The sequence below is a fragment of the Scyliorhinus canicula genome, chromosome 15 (genome assembly GCF_902713615.1).
Source record: "Scyliorhinus canicula chromosome 15, sScyCan1.1, whole genome shotgun sequence".
In the NCBI taxonomy this organism is placed as follows: domain Eukaryota; kingdom Metazoa; phylum Chordata; class Chondrichthyes; order Carcharhiniformes; family Scyliorhinidae; genus Scyliorhinus; species Scyliorhinus canicula.
The window spans coordinates 139,499,822-139,517,736 of NC_052160.1; the positions used below are offsets into that span (position 1 = coordinate 139,499,822).

Here is a 17,915-nt window from a genome sequence, read left to right on the forward strand (position 1 = left end):
GCGGCCCAGTCGTGGATAAACTCCCTGGAGCCACAAAACGCTGTTGAATGTGGTGCTGATGCTCAGCGTTGCTGCCATTAAACACCTTGCTAAATGCTCCCAAAACCGGACACAGATTTTTTTTTTCCATTGAATGGCGCTCAATGTTTCCCATGTTTGTAACATTTTACACCAAAGAGTGAAAAGGCTTTAAAGAAAATTTAAAACATCATTTTTTTTATTGCCCCCCCCATGATTTTTCCCCTTGAAGTAGTGTCTGGGAGATTAACCTTTCCAAACAATCCTGGGTGATTTCTAACACTGAACAGGACAGCTGTGTAAGATTTCACAGTGAAATTAAATGCCATACTTTATATGCCAGACATTTTGATCCCAATTTGCACACACCCGAGCTTGTCCCTCGCTGATAGTGAAAGGTTTGAACAAATTGATTTGTGTTAATGTTTGCCGCCAGTTCACTCGATGGCAGTGCAGGTTGCCTCGGTCGGAGATGGTGATTGAAGACGGAAACCAATCCAACTTCAATGACTGAAAATAGCTTCAAAGGCAGCAAAGGTCACGAAAAAAATGATCATTAGCCCAAGTCTGAAGGAATTTGGGAAGAAGTTTAAAAAAGCTAGAATGTGCTACAAATTGGGGGCAAAAAAAATGTCCAGGTGCCTAGGGGCGGAATTCTCCCATCGGGAGACAAACAGCCGACGCCGGAGTGAAACCCGGAGTGTTTCATTCCGGCGTCGGAGGCCACTCCACGCCCCCTATTCTCCCACCTGGGGGGGGGGGGGGGGGGGCTAGGTGCGGCGGCGCGTGAATTCCGCGCGGCGGACCTTGACGCTTGCGTCAAAGCGGCGCGCCGGGAATGACGTGGCCGGCGTGCAGAAGTGACGTCAGCCGCGCATGCGCAGGTTGGCCGGCGCCATGACGCGCATGCGCGGTTGCCGTCTTCCCCTCCGCTGCCCCGCAGACATGGCGGCTTGATCTTGCGGGGCGGCGGAGGGAAAAGAGTGCGTCTTTTAGAGACGCCGGCCCGACGATCGGTGGGCACCGATCGCGGGCCAGACATCTGCTGAGCACGCCCATGGTGCTCGATCCTCCCTCCGCCCCCCCACAGGCCCCACACTCACCAGTCGTGCGCTGTTCACGCCGGCAGCGACCAGGTGTGGTTGGCGCCGGTGTGAACCGGTCGGGTTCAGCAGGCCGCTCGGCCCATACGGGCCGGAGAATCGCCGGTCGCCGTGAGAAACGGCAAGCGGCGATTCTCCGAGCGGCCTGTCGCAAAACGCGACAAGCCATTTGTGGGGGGGGGGGGGGGTGGGAGAATCGCGGGGTGTGCCAGGGCGGCGTGGCGTAATTCGTCCGGCCCTCCCGCGATTCTCCCCCCCCCCCCCCCTGCGTGGGGTGCGGAGAATCGCGCCCTTAGTCTTCGGCTTTTGATTAAGCTTTGAAATGTTTTAAAAGTCTCAGTTTTGTTAATTAAAAATGATTTACGGCATGTAGCTACAAGCCAATAAGGATGGCCTGGGGTAATTTAGGAATCACCTTCGAGCCATTCACGGCTGCGGAATCTTCCGGATCTGCCAACGCCACCCCACTGCCAAGGGTTTCCCAGCGGCGAGAGGGACGTTCACCAGGAAATCCCGATGACAGTGGAGGGACCGGAAGATCCCACCTTCGGCCAATGGTGTGCCGCCTCCCACCGCCGCGAAGCACGCAGTGGGTTGCCCGGTTAATCCCGTCATTAATGTCTATACATTCCAGAGGCAAGTGGATATTCAGCCATTGAGTATATTCAAGGTGGAGACTGATTGACTTCTGGAGGCTAAAGGAACCGAGGGGTATGCAGATTAGGCAAGAAAGTGGTTGAGGCCGGGAATCAGCCTTTATCTTATTAAATAGCGTATCAGGCACAAGATGCCAGCTACCCTATGACTGCTTGGATTCCTTGGGTTGGATTCTACGATCCTGCGGTGATGACAACGGACGGTGTTTCACAATGAAAAAATCGGCGCCATACCCGCACGGATTGCCCTACCGGTGAGGTGCTAGCACCAGCGCCACGCGAAACACCTGTGGAACACGTGAAAAGTGATGGGAGAAACGGCGGGTCCGTGCTGGACACGCGCAGGGCTGACAAGCCGCAGCCGCGCGTACGCATACATCCCCACACACGCACCAATCGCACTGGAAAAGATGGCGCCGGTTGTGCTGGAATGTATACCCATCCACCTCGACCCCAAATATCCACCTTCTGGCCACCCTCCACTACCCCTATCAACCCTGAAGGTACGGAATCCTCTGCACCTTCAGGGGCTAGGGCCGGCACCGGAGTGGTTTGCGCCGCTCCTGCCGGCGTGGATGGGGCTTGGCGCCACGCCAACCGGAGCCGAAGGCCCTCGTCCGGCTGACGCCAATTGGCGCATGCGCGGGAGCGCCAGGGTGTGCTGGCGTCATCCCAGCGCATGCACAGGGGGGGGGGGTTCATCTCCACGTCGGCCATCGCAGACTGTTACAGCGACCTACGCGGAGGAATAGAGTGCCTCCACGGCACAGGCCCGTCCGTGGATCAGTGGGGCCTGTCACTGCAGGGCACCCACTGGGGCCAGATCCCCCCAAGCCCCCCCCCCCCCCCCCCCCCCCCCCCCCCCCCCTCTCCCCCGAGGAACCCAGAGGCCACCTGCAGAGCCTGGTCCCGCCGGTAAGTACCTACTCTAATTTACTCCGGCAGGCACGGCCAAAAACTGGCAGCCACTCGGCCCATAGCGTGCCAGGGAATCGCCGGGGGCTGGATTCATGCCCCCCCCCCCCCCCCCGGCTGGGGATCGGAGAATCCCGTCCCTGATCTTTAATTTACATCTTTAAAAATTCGTACTGCCTGTTTTGAACATCCGTATGAAAAAGTGCCACACAAATTTAGTAATTGTATCAAAACCTGTGCAAGGTGGGCAGTGAGTGATTCTCCATTATTGACGCCGGTGTCAAAACGGTAGAGTTTGGCACCAGAAAAAGTGGCATCAAAGAGACACGATTTCCCCGCCCTATAGGGGTCCAGCAGGGACTCGGCGTAAATCTAGCAGCTTTTGCTGCAGATAAGAGCCCCTGAACCTCCCGGTTGGAGCCCGCGCATGCGCACGGCAGCGGCCACCAGCAACCGTGTCGTACGCCATGGTGGACTTGGACTGTGGATCTGGAAGCAAAACAGAAACCCCCCGATCGCCCGCACGCCCGACCCTCAAAGTCCGCACAAGCATTTACCGGCCGCAAATTAGGCCCCGCCCGCCCTCTGATCAGCATGCCCCCGACCAGGGCAGCCGCGGACTGAGTCCGCAGCCGCCACGTCAGTATCCCGAGCAGCTGGAGAAGGTTAGTTCCACGCCGTTGGGACTTCGCCGGTCGGGGGCGGAGAATGGCGGAGCGGGGCCTCTGCCAAAGGCCCCAGGTAGGTGCTGCATGGCGAACTCTCTGGGAACGCCGTTTTTCGGGGCCTGCAGAATCGGGGAACCAGCGCCGGTCCCGATTCCTTGCGGGAAAATGGATTTTCCGCCCGCCTCCGCGCAGGCCGGCATTTCAGCGTCGGGGTGTGGAGAATCCAGCCCGTGGTCTTTTATGCCAGGAAAACTGGCGTCAAAAGGTCACAGAGTCGCCGTCTTGCAGGGGGTTAGCAGGCAGCTGTCGTGGAGCTCATAGCTCCAGCTGCCGATATGGCCCCCCCCCCTCCGCACTTCCCGGTCAGAGGTCTGTGCATGCACACAATGGCGGCCTCCAGCGGCCGCGCCGTTCTCCATGGCAGACTCAGTCTTGGGCCACCGAAATAGTGCCCCCTGCACCGCCCGCCCACATTGCCCACAGTCCCAAATGAGGCCCCCTGCCTCCGATGCGGTGGATGCTCGGCGCGGTGTACACCGATATTCGGGGCGGCAGAGAATAGCGGAACCGGCGCCGGATTCAATTTTATGCGGGTAAGCGGATTCTCCGCCCCGTCGCTGAACGTAATTTCGGTGTTGGGGTGCAGAGAATCCAGCCCCAGACACGCACTGGTGTATTTACAATTTGGACCTGTTATGCAGCCGATAAATGGAAGCAAAGACACACCAGTTACTGACTCCGTATCTCTTCAGCTGTTTTTGTGATGAGGAACAGCTTCGAGCTGAATCATTTTCAGTGAGCAAGAATTTAAAACCATGACCTCTCGAAGTCTGTACCTTCAGAAATCTCAGGTAGCTCACTGTTCCCACTTTCTCTCAGTAAAGTAGAATCTGTTGTATATATTTAATTGCTATTTGACAGTTTCTCATCGACTGGACTTAACACTTGAGCAACTTTATTCGGTGTTATCCAATTTCCATTGTTGTTTGAGCTATGAAACATTCAGCACATGAACATACTTCCACCTTGAGTCATGGATTGCACAATCTTATGAATTCGGAGAGACTTCCCCTTTCTGGCACCAGTTTTAAAGTTCATTTCTTTAGCATTACTTTTTGATTTGCGTGACTAAAATTCTAAGTGGCAGAAACCCGCTTGTATGATTTTCACGTGGCTCAGTTGTGTTATAGACTGCCCATCTAGCTATTCACTCTTCTCTTCATCATTACTTAGAAAACATTTTAACAAAACATTCTTACAAAGACAATAATATTTTAACAGTGTTACCGGACTCTGGAGACTTAATACATAATTTTTTCAGTGTGTCTTTTTACAGTACTGCTTATTCTCATGTCCCTTATTGGCATGTCGACTGTGTGCATCAAAAATGATTATGTACCGCGTGGGTGAGGGTCTTTCTTATGTTTAATAATGGGACCATTTAAAATATGGTCAGATGTGTTTTTCTGATTGGTTAGACACTGCAGCACCAAGGGCTGATCCTGAGGCTAAGTGTTGACACTGTCGCAAACGCCATCGCGTTTCTCGAAGGTGTGAACATGGCCACAGGAGCAGCAATTCTGACCCCTATAGGCGGCCAACACGGCTCTGGAGCGATCCACGCCGCTCCAGGTGCCGATCCCGGCGTCAGATGGGCGGCCGTGGGTCTGCGCATGCGCAGTGGCTCCCTTCTCCGCACCGGCCCTGATGTAACATGGCATAGGGCTACAGGGGCCGGCACGGAACAAAAGAGGCTCCCAGCCCCAGAGGCCGGCCCGCCGATTGGTTGGCCCTGATCACGGGCCAGGCCACAGCAGAGGCCCCCTCCGGGGTCGGACCCCCCTCCGCCACCCCACCAGGCCACCCCCGGATGCATCCACGGTGAGGTCCCGCCAGGTGAGAGCAGGTGTGAACGGCGCTGGCGGGACTTGGCTTTTCCTGCGTGGCTGCTCGGCCCATCCAGGGCCGGGAATCTCTGGAGGGGGGGGGGCATAGAGCGGCCCCTGACCGGTGCTGCGCCAACCGCACCAGTGCCAATGGCGCCGATTCTACTCTCCGAAGAATTGGTGGACCGGCGTCAGGGCGGCGTGGCGCGATTCGCGCCCATCCCGGCAATTCTCTGGCCCGGTCCCGGGATGAGAGAATCCCACCCAAGGTTCAGACTCTCAATCCAAACGCTCGCCAGAACTCCCTGTTGTAGCGAGAGATTGGGACGCCGTTTTTAAATGGCGTCCCAATCTCCGTGGCCCCGGAAAATATCCCCATTGCCAGGGTACCAAGGTGGCACCAGCAGTGCCAGGGCACCACCCTGCCCAAAGGGCACGCAGCTGGGGCCCTCCAATCCCCTGGGAGATCCCCACAAGTGTTGTTCCGTCTGGTCCCGTTTATGGAGACCATTACCAACGGTGCTCGCCAAAGGTCCCCGTGGCAAAGGGATTGAATCCCAAAGCCTCAGCTTCCTCGGGAATCTGCACGTTAGAGTGAAGCTTACTGACTCGCTCTAATATGCAGATTTGCCAATAACTGACCCCGCCCATTGTGGGCAGGATTCTCCTTGTAACGGCTCACGGCTTTCCCTGGCCGCACTGTGCCACGGCGAGCTGCTTTTCCAGCTGTCCGTGGCCGGACGATCGCGTCCACAATCTTCATCCAAATACCTGATTCCATCCCTTGAGCCCAATCTTTCCCCAGAGACTCAAACTCCTCACCCCATGGACGATCTCCCTGCAAAACTGGATCTTCGCCAATATCCCAATCTCTCATCTCTGAAACACAATCGCCCCGTTGTCCTCGAGTCAAACTACCCTCAACCCAGAAACATGATCACCCCTCCCCCGAGTCTAGATCTCCCTCCAGGACACAAGCCCTCCCCCCCTCCCCCAAGACCTGAGACGGGATTCTCCTCTACCCGATGGGGCGGGCTGTACCGGCACCGAGGAATGGCGTGAACCACTCCAGCGTCGGGCTGCCCGGAAGGTGCGGAACCCTCTCCACTTTCAGGGGCTATGCTGGCGCCGGTGGGGTTGGAGCCCCGTCAGCAGGTGCCGAAGGGCCTCCGCCGGCCGGCGCGGGTTGGCGCATGCGCGGGAGCTCCAGCGTGTGCTGGCGTCATCCCAGTGCAAGCGCGGGGGGGTTCTTCTCCGCATCGGCCATGGCGGAGTTTGACAGCAGTTAAGAGTGCCCCATGGCACAGGCCTGCCCACGGATCGGTGGGCCCCGATCGTGGGCCAGGCCACCGTGGGAGCAACCCCTGGGGCCAGATCCCCCCGCATTCCCCCCCCCCCCCCCCCCCCCCCCCCCCCGAGGACTCCGCAGGCTACCCGCAGAGCCAGGTCCCGCCGGTACGGACCTGGTTTGAATTACGGCGGTGGGTCCGGCTGAAAACAGGTTGCGGGCCGGAGAATCGCTGGGGGGGGGGGGGGGGGGGGGGGGGGCGGCTGCCGACCGGCGCGGTGCGATTCCAGCCCCCGCCAAAACCCCCGCGCCGGAGAATTCAGCAGTTGGCGGCGGAGCGGGATTCATGCTGCCCCCCCCCCCCCGGGCGATTCTCCAGCCCGGCGGGGGGCCGGACAATCCCGTCCCTGATCTCCTTCCTGAGACCCAATCTCCCCCCTGAGATCCCACAAGCCCCCCCCCACCCTGAGGCCTGATCTCCCACTTCACTGAGACCCCCATCTCCTCAACCCTGTGCTCTGCCTGGCAAATCAACTTGATGTAACTGAGGCCTCAGGTCTAATGGAAGGTCCTCTCAGAGCTCAGCATCCAGGCTCGAGGCCGAATGCTGTGCCTCCTCCACCCGATTCCAAGTGCCCAGAAGTGAGCACACCCAAATTCCTAGATCTTGGAGTTTTGAAATCCTGAAATGTTTGTTCTCTTCTTCTTGCATTTCATCGATCTACAGTTACTTCAGCAAAAAAGAAAGTGAACTGGATAGAGTGGGTTGCTAACCACGTGGATATTTGATGTCGAAGTAGGTCCATGTCATGTTAAATGTTAGACGTCTAGAGCTGACTAAAGAGGAGAAATAACTTGCATTAATATAGTGCCGTTCACAACGTCCTGAAGTCCCAAAGCGCTTCACTGGCTTTATGAAGCTTTAAAGATCTAATGCACGACCGTCGCCATAAATTGTTGAAGATTTGATTTTGAACTGCTTAAAAAAAGGGAAAAAAATTCTACTTTGGAAACATGTTGGGCTGTAACAGAAGGAAGAAATAGATACAGCAGCTGACTTTCAGGGAGGAATCAGAGTGGGCGTTATAACAGCTGGGGCAATGAGTGGAAATATTGAAAACCACAGCTGTGCAGTCCATTCGTGCAAAGAAGGCACCAAACTCACTAAATAATGACAAATATGAATTAGGCAGCAAAAGTGGGCGGACTTAAACCGGCTCAGTTTATACTTTTTAAAAGAATGGTGCTAATAATAAAGACAAAGTCATGGGTTCAATCCCATGCTGGCCAGCTGCTCATCCTGGACAATACTTTGTTTTAAGGTACTTGGCAAAAGTGCCAGAGAAGAGCTGAGGAGAATATTTCTGACATGGAATGTTATTCTGTTCCGGAATGTACTATCCGAAAGGACGGTGGTGGCAGATTCACCAAGAACCTTCAACCAGGCAGTTGGATAAGTATCTTGAAAAAGAGGCAAAAATGCTAGGCCTGTGGGGAAGAGCAAGGGGTTCAGGTTGATTGGATAACTCTTTCAAAGAGCTAACATAGACACCTGATGGACCAAATGCCCTCCTCCTGTACTTTATAATTGGAAGCAGAAGCAGTTGGTGTGCACTCAGGGAAAATGCAGTATTTCGTTCTTGAAAATGATTGAACTTGATGAGCACAGGCGGTTCATTCCCGTGAATGACGAAAAGGTGAATCCAGAGCAGAGAGGCATCAGAAATAGGAGTTGGAGTTGGCCATTTGGCCTCTCAAGCCTGCTCTGTCATTCAAGAAGATCAAGGCCGATCTTCCACCTCATCTCCCCTTTCCTGCCCCAATTCACAGACCACTGATCCCCCAAGGGGCTCCCCAAAATTCATTGATTTCCGTGCTCCATAACAAGAAAATACTGTGTAAAATTTAGAAGTGTGATTGGACGATGGTCGGGGTTTTCCAGCCGCGCCCACTGCCAGGATTGCCTGGTCCTGCTGGAAGTCAATGGACCGTTGATCGCCTGGGCCGCTGAATCTCCTGCGGCAGGTCCCACCACGATGAGATTGGAAGATCCCAGCCTCTGGGTGAGGTAAGCAGGAAGAAGAATGGAAACCGTGGATTTTGGTGATTAAAAATTAAGATTAAGAGGCTGGCTGTTGGGCTGGAAAGCCTGCGGTTGAAGGCCTCAGCGGGAGAACAGCAATTTTGGAATGAGGTAAGGAGAGGCAGCGATCTCTGGGGAGGGTTCAAGAGACCACGGATTGGTGCGAGAATGTGTGGGCAGGTTCAAGAGATCATGGGTTGGGAGGAGATCATGGGAGGACATTGATGAAGTTGGGTGTTGGTGGGTGTGGTATCATCATAACTGTCAGCATTACAAAGGTTAATGAAGTACCATGAATAGCCACTAGAGGGATTTGCAGCTACAACTATATAAAGCAGTGATGCTAGACCTTAGGGGAGGAGTGTATGCAGGAGACGGCTAGTGAAGGTCGTAAGAGCGGTTAGTGTGAGAAGGTTAGATTATAGTTTATACCAGTAGTGAAATTAACAGGAGATGAGTGTAGTTAGGTGTTATTGATCTATTCGGTATTCCAAAAGAACTAAGTGCCAAAACCCAGCTTAGTAGTGTAAATAAAATCATAGCTTTGTTTAAGTAAAAGCTATACCGTGGCCTTTGTGGACACTACGCCAACCATCCTAAATAAGCAACATAAAGAACATCACAAGGGAAAGGTTAGCAGTCACAAGGGGGATAGTGAAGGAAGGGCTGAAGAGCAGAGCCATCAGGGGATATTGACAGGGATTTGCAGGATGGTAAAGGGATGGGAATCACGGGAAGGATTGAATAGAGATAGATCACAGGATAGATCACAGGGAGGTTTGGAAAATTGGTGAAAATTGGTAATCGGGAGGGAAATTATGGGGCAGGGGAATTTAGAGGTTATAGGTTGGGGGACGAGAGAATGTGTGTGGAGGGTATTGAGGTGTAAGGGGAAGGCAGTGAAGGCAATCAGGATTTGGAATCAGGGGGGATTGAAGGAAAGGAGAGAATGAAATGAAATGAAAATCGCTTATTGTCACAAGTAGGCTCCAAATGAAGTTACTGTGAAAAGCACCTGATCGCCACATTCCGCCGCCTGTTCGGGGAGGCTGGTACGGGAATTGAACCCGTACTGCTGGCCTGCCTTGGTCTGCTTTAAAAGCCAGCTCTTTAGCCCTGCGCTAGAATCATAGGGAGGGAAGGGAGGTCTATAAAATAATGAGGAGCATCGATAAGGTCGATAGTCAACATCTTTTCCCAAAGGTAGACGAGTCTAGAACGAGAGGACATAGGTTTAAGGTGAGAGGGGAGAGATACAAAATAGACTAGAGGGGAAATTTCTTCACACAGAGGGTGGCAAGCATCTGGAACGGGCTGCCAGAGTCAGTGGTAGAGGTGGGTACAATTTTTTCCTTTTAAAAAGCAGTTAGACAGTTACATGGGCAGGGTGGGTATAGAGGGATATGGACCAAATGCAGGCAAGTGGGACTAGCTTAGTGATAGAAACTGGGCGGCATGGACAAGCTGGGCCGAAGGGCCTGTTTCCAGGCTGTAAACATCTGTGACTCTATGACTCTATGAAGTTAGCTTGAGGTGTAGGGAAAGCAATTCTGGAAAGGCATCTGGATCCAGTCTTTCTCACCTTCCTTCAGCCGTTGGGTTTTCTGACTTCTGGAGGCATCAGACCTTGGACAACCAGAGCACGGCTCAAAGCGTTTCACAGGCAATGAAATGCTTTTGAATTTAGTGAATGTCAAGAAATTTAATATCCAATTTTGTGCAAAGCAGGGTCCCATTTCCCCAGCCCATCACTATCCTCTTAAAGCCTTAAGTTTTGTATCATGTACAAATTTCAGAACTTCCCCCACTCTGAGCCTTCCTGATCTCCCCCATTTCTGACCCCCAATCTCTCCATTCCCAATCTCCCTGATCTCCCCCATTTCTGACCCCCAATCTCTCCATTCCCAATCTCCCTTATCTCCCCCATTTCTGACCCCCAATCTCTCCATTCCCAATCTCTCTGATCTCCTCCATTCCCAGCACTGCACCACCCGCCCCTGCAATCTCCAACACTCTCTGATTCCCTCCGATGTGTCGTCGTCCCCCCCCCCCTCCCCCCCACCCCTCCCCCCCCCCCACACTCTGGGATGGCCTCTTACAAAAGATCCCGGGAAATATGGCCACCTGCAAAGGACCATGGGAAACATGGTCAACCCAACCCTCAGAGCTTATGTATATTGGCAACTCAGATAACTAGACGCTATCGAAACCCCCAGCTACTTTGCATTCTAATGGCTCATTTCCCCAGAACCTGTACTCAGGTAACAGATACAGAAACAGACTCATCGGCGCCACTCCCTTTGCTCAGTGAGCCCAAAATGCCAAGGCCAATGATCACTCAGGACACGCCCCCCCCATCAAGGCACCCGCCCCTTTATTGGCCACAATCAAAGGCAGTAATCGAAGCCCGTCAAATTATTGGGTTCAAAGCTAAGGACCGCCCAAAAGAGCGCAAAAGCCCAGAAGGATAAAGAGAGACACTGCCATGTGTTCGGTCTCTCTTGGCCCCGGCGCTCGGTTTCTCTTGGCCCCGACCTACGCCTAAAGCCAAGTGCAGCATCACAGCCAGAAGACAAGTTCAAGACTAACGATCGCTACCAGACGGATGAACCCAGCAGAAACAAAGTCACTTCTCCAGACCCAGCCACGCAAGATCTGAACAAAGGCCTTGTTCCTCTGCATAAAGCCGAGTGCCTGAAGTTAAGTACAGGTTGTTGTAGTGTTAGGTGTAATTTAACTTGTCGTGTTTTATGTTGCATGTCAAAGTAATTCTTGTGTGTAAATAAACTATCATTGAACTTGAACTAACTAACTGGTTGTTTGGTCTTTGATCAATATCCGGTAAAGCCTTGTGTTGGTATCATTTGATACCTGGCGACTCTAAAGCAATATCATCATTAATAACGGTCATATCAGTATCCAGTTAAAAAGAGCAACATTATTGGCGTCTCTGGTGCAAATTGGCAACACCCTCACTCCCGACTCTCCAATCCCGTCAATCCCTGACAGCCCCCTGCCCAAGTCTCCACCATTCCAATTCCCACCCCATTCTCCCCCTACCCCCACCTCTTGATCCTGCTGTCATCAGACCCACATACTCCCCTCCTCCCGTGTCTTGGAACCCTGATTCCCAAGTGCATGGCCCACATTCACTGGCTCCAATGCCTGACCTCAGACCCTCTCCTGGACATGACAGGCACAAAAATACAAGGTACATCAAGCTGGCGATGACTCCTTCCAGTTAGAAAAAAATGTTTCTGTCTCATTATTAATCATATCTTTGTATGATTTAACATGAATAAGCACAGAAAAGGACGATAGATCTTTGTGGTCAATGTACAATGTGTTATTCAACAGCATTATCTTTTCTCAGTGAGGGATAGCCCTGACTACACATCAGTTTGTCTAACAAATGATACACACAGCTGTGACAAGATAACACTGGTGTTAACATATGGCCCTAAAACAGATAACCCACTAATGTGCCTGGCAGAGTTCCATGCACACAGTAAAAGAAGATACTTTAATTGAAGGAAGAGATGATAAACAAATAAAACAATCATAAAGACACTCAGAAGCATCATTCACACAATGAAGCTTTTAATTTAACCCAAAGGAAACCAAGAGCTCTTGTTTTTTGAGCTTATGACGATTGCAGAGTGCAGTTTAATTAAAACATTGAAACATTAGTCAAGGGACCAAGGACAAAAACCGCGGACGTGGAAGGGGTCAAATTATTTTGTGCAATATTAGTGTATTCCTTACGTCTCCCTTTCGAACAGAAGCATTTGAAGAAATAACAGGTAAAGAGATGTTAACAAATATTTTCTCAGTGCTCCCCCTTCATTCCAGTCCATTTGCGCGGGAACTTAAAGGTTTTGATAAGTTCAGTCCACATCATGACCCCAGAGGAATTAGGTGGCACGTATTTCAACCATATCCTCTTCCCCCTCAGCCCAAAAAAATATGGTAAGAGATTAAATCAAATTACTGCATTGTGAATTTCCTAATGTTAATCTATGGTTAGACGCTTTCATCTTATGTTCCAACCGCTTATAATAGAATTATAGCACTATCTATTATATTAGTTGATACTTTTTTAATATAAAATAGCAATTAAACTATTGGTGCCCAGAAACCCCCACAATTATTTTTGAAATAGTAGAAAGGTATTAGGAGTTAGCAGAATGCTATAATTAAATCCTATAATTCAGAAAAGCCCAGGATTATCATCATTATCAAGCATAAATGTTCCCTTTGTCTTCCCGTTTGTGCCGTATAAAGATTTTGTTGTACACTTCTAGATTCCTCTCCCTATCAGCCTCCTATTCCCTTTTTGTGTCGCCACAGTCATCCTGAATTAAAATCCTGCTACATTTTGCTGCTGCCAATTCTTCAAGTCTTTCCTCCTCACGGTCTCTGCCCTCAGATGTTTCTCGGTGGTGTACTGCTCCCATAATCGGCCTCCTGTATGCTTAACAGTGCTCTGCCTCAATACCCCAGCACAAAGCGGTGCGGCCCCTCTTGAAAAAGCTGCAAGTTAAACAACTGAGGACATAACTACGTGACTCAAATTGCACCTCCTTATTTGAACCAAGGTCATTTCTTCCTATTGTCTACCCCGTCCCACCTACCCTGGCCCCCATCAGACATTGTTATTCATGAGAGTTTGAATATGATGATGAACCAAACCTCTGAAAGACCAATCGTGAAGTGATAAATCAGTGAATTAATAAGGGCGTCACGGCAGCACAGTGGTTAGCAATGTTGCTTCACAGCGCCAGGGTCCCAGGTTCGATTCCCGGCTTGGGTCACTGTCTGTGCGGAGTCTGCATGTTCTCCCCGTGCCTGCGTGGGTTTCCTCCGGGTGCTCCTGCTTCCTCCCACAAAGTCCCGAAAGACGTGCTGTCAGGTGAATTGGACATTCTGAATTCTCCCCCGTGTACCCGAACAGGCGCCAGAGTATGGCGACTAGAGGATTTTCACAGTAACTTCATTGCAGTGTTAATGTAAGCCTACTTGTGACAATAAAGATTATTATTATAAAGTAGTTATGGAAATAGGTCCACGTAATGTTGATTCATGATTTTAGTCACGCGCACATGATGGCTCAATGCACAACAGCAACAAGATTTATCTGAATGGGTTTCCATAAAATTATTAGGAAAACCATTTGCTGTCGTTGGAGCGTTGTGATGCATTGCCCATCAGGCTGTGAAAGGTCCATAGCAAAATCTTGTCATGTGGGAAGTAGTTGCAACAAAGAGAATCCCCATTTATTCTGGCAATTCTCCTCTTTCACTGACAGGGTTCGTTCTTTAAAGGGCAACTTGATCCTGATTTGTGGATAGGAGAGTGTCCGAATGAAATTCAAAGTTGATTGCTTGACATTTTACTTTTAAATTCTCAACTTAGTGAATTAAAATCATCCTGGGGGAAGGAGGTGACTGATCCATGAATTTAGAATCCACAATTGTGGATTGATGGCAAAGGAATATTGCTGTTTTCTAAGTTGGGGGGAGGGGTGTTATTTTAAACGTGCATTGTCACTGGATTCTCTGTCACAAATGTGAGCACAGTTGTGAGCGATTGTGCCCTGAAATGTTTTTTAACAACTTCCTTTAAAAGAAAACCCTGAAGAAAAACCAAAAACCACCGTGAGATTTGTAAGCTGTAGTTCAGAACAATAGCAATGGCAAAACATTGACAGAAGGTTTCAGTTTTGAATATTAAAGCTTGAACAACCTCCCCCCCCACCCCAACACAAGCATTTTTAATATCGCTTTCAAAGTGACGATGCACAGATTAAATGTTTTAGCAATGCTCTAACTAACTGCAATCCATCCATCCGTCTGAACCTTTGCACTGGGACATCACGGAATGGATTTAGCCAGCCCAACTCGATTGTTTCCTCTGTCAAAAACAGCATAGTAATAGCCGATGAAGACATCTCCCAGGATCCAGAGCGGCCCAGCAGGGGGAGGGAGGTCCATGCCTTGGAATCCACTGCTGCAATAAACTTGCCCCCATTCATCCTGTTCCTGTAAGAGGGATACAGTGGGTTAATCACAACTTTAACACAACTTACTATTTCAATCAGAGAGGATTTTGCATTCATAAAGCCCATCCAAGATCTTAGGAATAAGCTGCTTCATCAATGACCTGCCTTCCATCATAAGGTCAGACGTGGGGTGTTTGAAGATGACTGCACAATGTTCAGCACCATTCGTGACTGTTGAGATAATGAAGCAGTCCATGCCCAAATACAACAAGACCTGGACAATCTCCAGGCTGACAAGTGGCAAGTTACATTTGTGCCACACAAGTGTCAGGCAATGACCATCTCCTACAAGAGAGGATCTAACCATCGATGGCACTACCATCGCTGAATGCCCCACATTCAACATCCTGGGGATCATAAACTGAACTGGATTAGCCACATTAATACTGTGGCTACCAGGGCAGATCAAAGACTAGGAATCCTATGACGAGTAACTCACCTCCTGACCCCCCAAAGCCTGTCAACCATCTACAAGGCACAAGTCAGGAGTGTAATGGAATACTCTCCATTTGCCTGGATGAGTGCAGCTCCAACAACATTCAAGAAGCTGAACATCCAGGACAAAGCAGCCCGCTTGATTGCTCCTCCTTCCACAAACATTCGAACCCTTCATCAATGGCGAACGATGGGAGCCGTGTGTACCATCTACAAGATGCACTGCAGTAACTCACCAAGGTTCTTTCGACAGCACCTTCCAAACCCACGACCGCTACCATCTAGAAGGACAAAAGCAGCAGATACCTGGGAACCCCACCACCTGGAGGTTCCCCTCCAAGTGACTCATCACCCTGACTTGGGAATATATCACCGTTCCTTCGCTGTCGCTGGGTCAAAATCCTGGAAATCCATCCCTAACAGCACAGTGGGTGTACCTACACCTGAAGGTCTGCAGGGGTTCCAGAAGGCAGCTCACCCACCACCTCCTGAAGGGCAACTAGGAATGGGCAATAAATGCTGGACTAACCAGCGACGCCCACAGCCTGTGAACAGACAAGGCCTCTGTTTCATGTTTAATCTGAAAGAAAGCCCTTCCGATAATGCAGCAATCTGTTAGCGCTGCACTGGATTGTCAGCCTAGATCATGTGTTCAAGACCTGGAGGGGACCCGAATCCCATAAACCTCCAGAGTTGCTGGCTTGGGTTAGTCCCATTCTGACGTGAGGTTTTTCTTTAATTTGTGACTTGGACAAAATTGATTTGCCGACATTTCTCAGTTTAAAGTATTTTTTTAAACCAGGGCATGATGCTGATTGATGCCTCGGCAGGAAGCATGATGTAATCCAGCACACGCTTTGCTCTTTTCCTTCCTGATCCAACCCATTGCTGCAGCTGATTTGCTACTTCAGAAACTGGCCTTTCAGATCCACTCCAGTCATTGGTTGAGCTACTTGTCATTTAGGGGCAGCCGAAGAGCCAGGCTTCCCGTTGCCTCCTTCCTCACTGACTTCACATGAGGAGCAGTCTCTTTGTTGGCATCAATGGAAACACCCAGACGTCAAGGACTTAACTCCAACCCATGAGGCAAAGAAAGGGTTTCTGCCCAGCTTCCACCAGCACACATTGCCCACACTGAAGCCTGAACACAAAAACCTCCCATGGCTGCCTCCAACTTGACCCTATGACTTCCCTGGCCCTTCAATGGTCAGCCCTGGCAGGAGCTTTCCTTGGCCACGTGACTGAACAGCAGAGGTGGAATGGGGCAGGGAGGAGGGATAGGGGAGAGTGACAGGGAGAGGAACAGGGGAGAGTGATGGGGAGCAGGAGAAGGGATGACAGGGAGAGGGAGAGGGGAGAAGAGAGAGGGAGGGGGGAGAGGGAGAAGGGAGAGGGAGATGGGAGAGTGACAGGGAGAGGAACAGGAGAGAGTGGCAGGGGAGCAGGAGAAGAGAGTAACAGGGAGAAGGGGAAGAGAGAAGAGGAAGGCAGAAGGGAGAGGGAGGAGGGAGAGGGAGAAGGGAGATGGAGAGAAATATAGATTGTTAGCGGGGCGGGGAGAGGGGAACAGGGAGAGAGGCAGGAAGAAGCACAGGAGAGAGGACAGGGATGGGGAGACCAAAGAGGGGAGACAAGAGGGGGGGCGGGGGGGAGGGGGGGTGACAGAGAGGGGAGTGAACAAGAAGTGAGAGGACAGGGGAGCAGAACATTAGCACAGAGGAGTGTTAGCTCAGCATTGTTACATGTATAACATGTGCTAACTGCATTGAATGCTGAAACATTGAGGAACTTTGTTAATTGCTTTGCACGTAACACTTGTATTCCTCTGGCAAGTTATAACACAATCATGTCATCGGCAAAAGTTATATAATTTGTCAGAAAAGTTCTGGAAGTTTAGCCACAAAGGGAACAAAAACTTCTGACTCAACAGCTACCACCTAGTCACAGCTGACACCAGAACAAACAAGACATGACTGTCATTGGAAACCGTCAGTCATTTACAACTTGCAGGCAGTAACATATTTATCCTTTTCTTGGCGATTTTTGAATCTGTGATGTAAGTGGTCTAATGTAACACTGATAATTGCAATTTTGCATGTCACATGCCAAGAATACGCAAAGGTCACTTCACCCAATTTGCAACCCACAGGAGTTTTCACCATTATCAGGCGAGGGCTGAAAGTTGGGTCTGCTGATCTCAGCACTGAAGTTCCTGACATGCGCTCTTGCCCTGAGAAACTGTACGTTTGGAATAGTCAATCGAAATTGAATCCAGTGCTGTCAACATTCCAGCCAACCACGGTAGCACAGTGGTTAGCATTATTGCTTCACAGCTCCAGAGTCCCAGGTTCGATTCCCGGCTTGTGTCACTGCTGTGTGGAATCTGCACGTTCTCCCCGTGTCCGCGTGGGTTTCCTCCTGGTGCTCCGGTTTCCCCCCACAAGTCCCGAAAGACGTGCTGTTGGGTGAATTGGACATTCTGGATTTCCCCTCGGTGTACCCGAACAGGCACCGGAGTGTGGTCACCAGGGGCTTTTCACAGTAACTTGATTGCAGTGTTAATATAAGCCTACTTGTAGGGCAGCACGGTGGCCTAGTGGTTAGCACAGCTGCCTCACGGCGCTGAGGTCCCAGGTTCAATCCCGGCTCTGGGTCACTGTCCGTGTGGAGTTTGCACATTCTCCCCGTGTCTGCGTGGGTTTCATCCCCACAACCCAAAAATGTGCAGAGTAGGTGGATTGGCTGCACTAAATTGCCCCTTAATTGGAAAAAAACAATTTGGTAATCTAAATTTATAAATAA

General features: G+C 50.9%; 1 protein-coding gene across 1 annotated transcript in view; it reads right to left on the reverse strand.

The window, feature by feature from the left end:
- Positions 1 to 11,941: 11,941 nt before the first annotated feature.
- The window catches only part of LOC119977992 (cathepsin E-A-like), a 29,034-nt gene continuing 23,060 nt past the window's right edge, over positions 11,942 to 17,915 (reverse strand). The window contains exon 9 of the mRNA XM_038819276.1: positions 11,942 to 14,658. Coding sequence (XP_038675204.1) covers positions 14,491 to 14,658 — 168 coding nt within the window. The 3' untranslated portion in view covers positions 11,942 to 14,490. The remainder of the gene's footprint in view (positions 14,659 to 17,915) is intronic.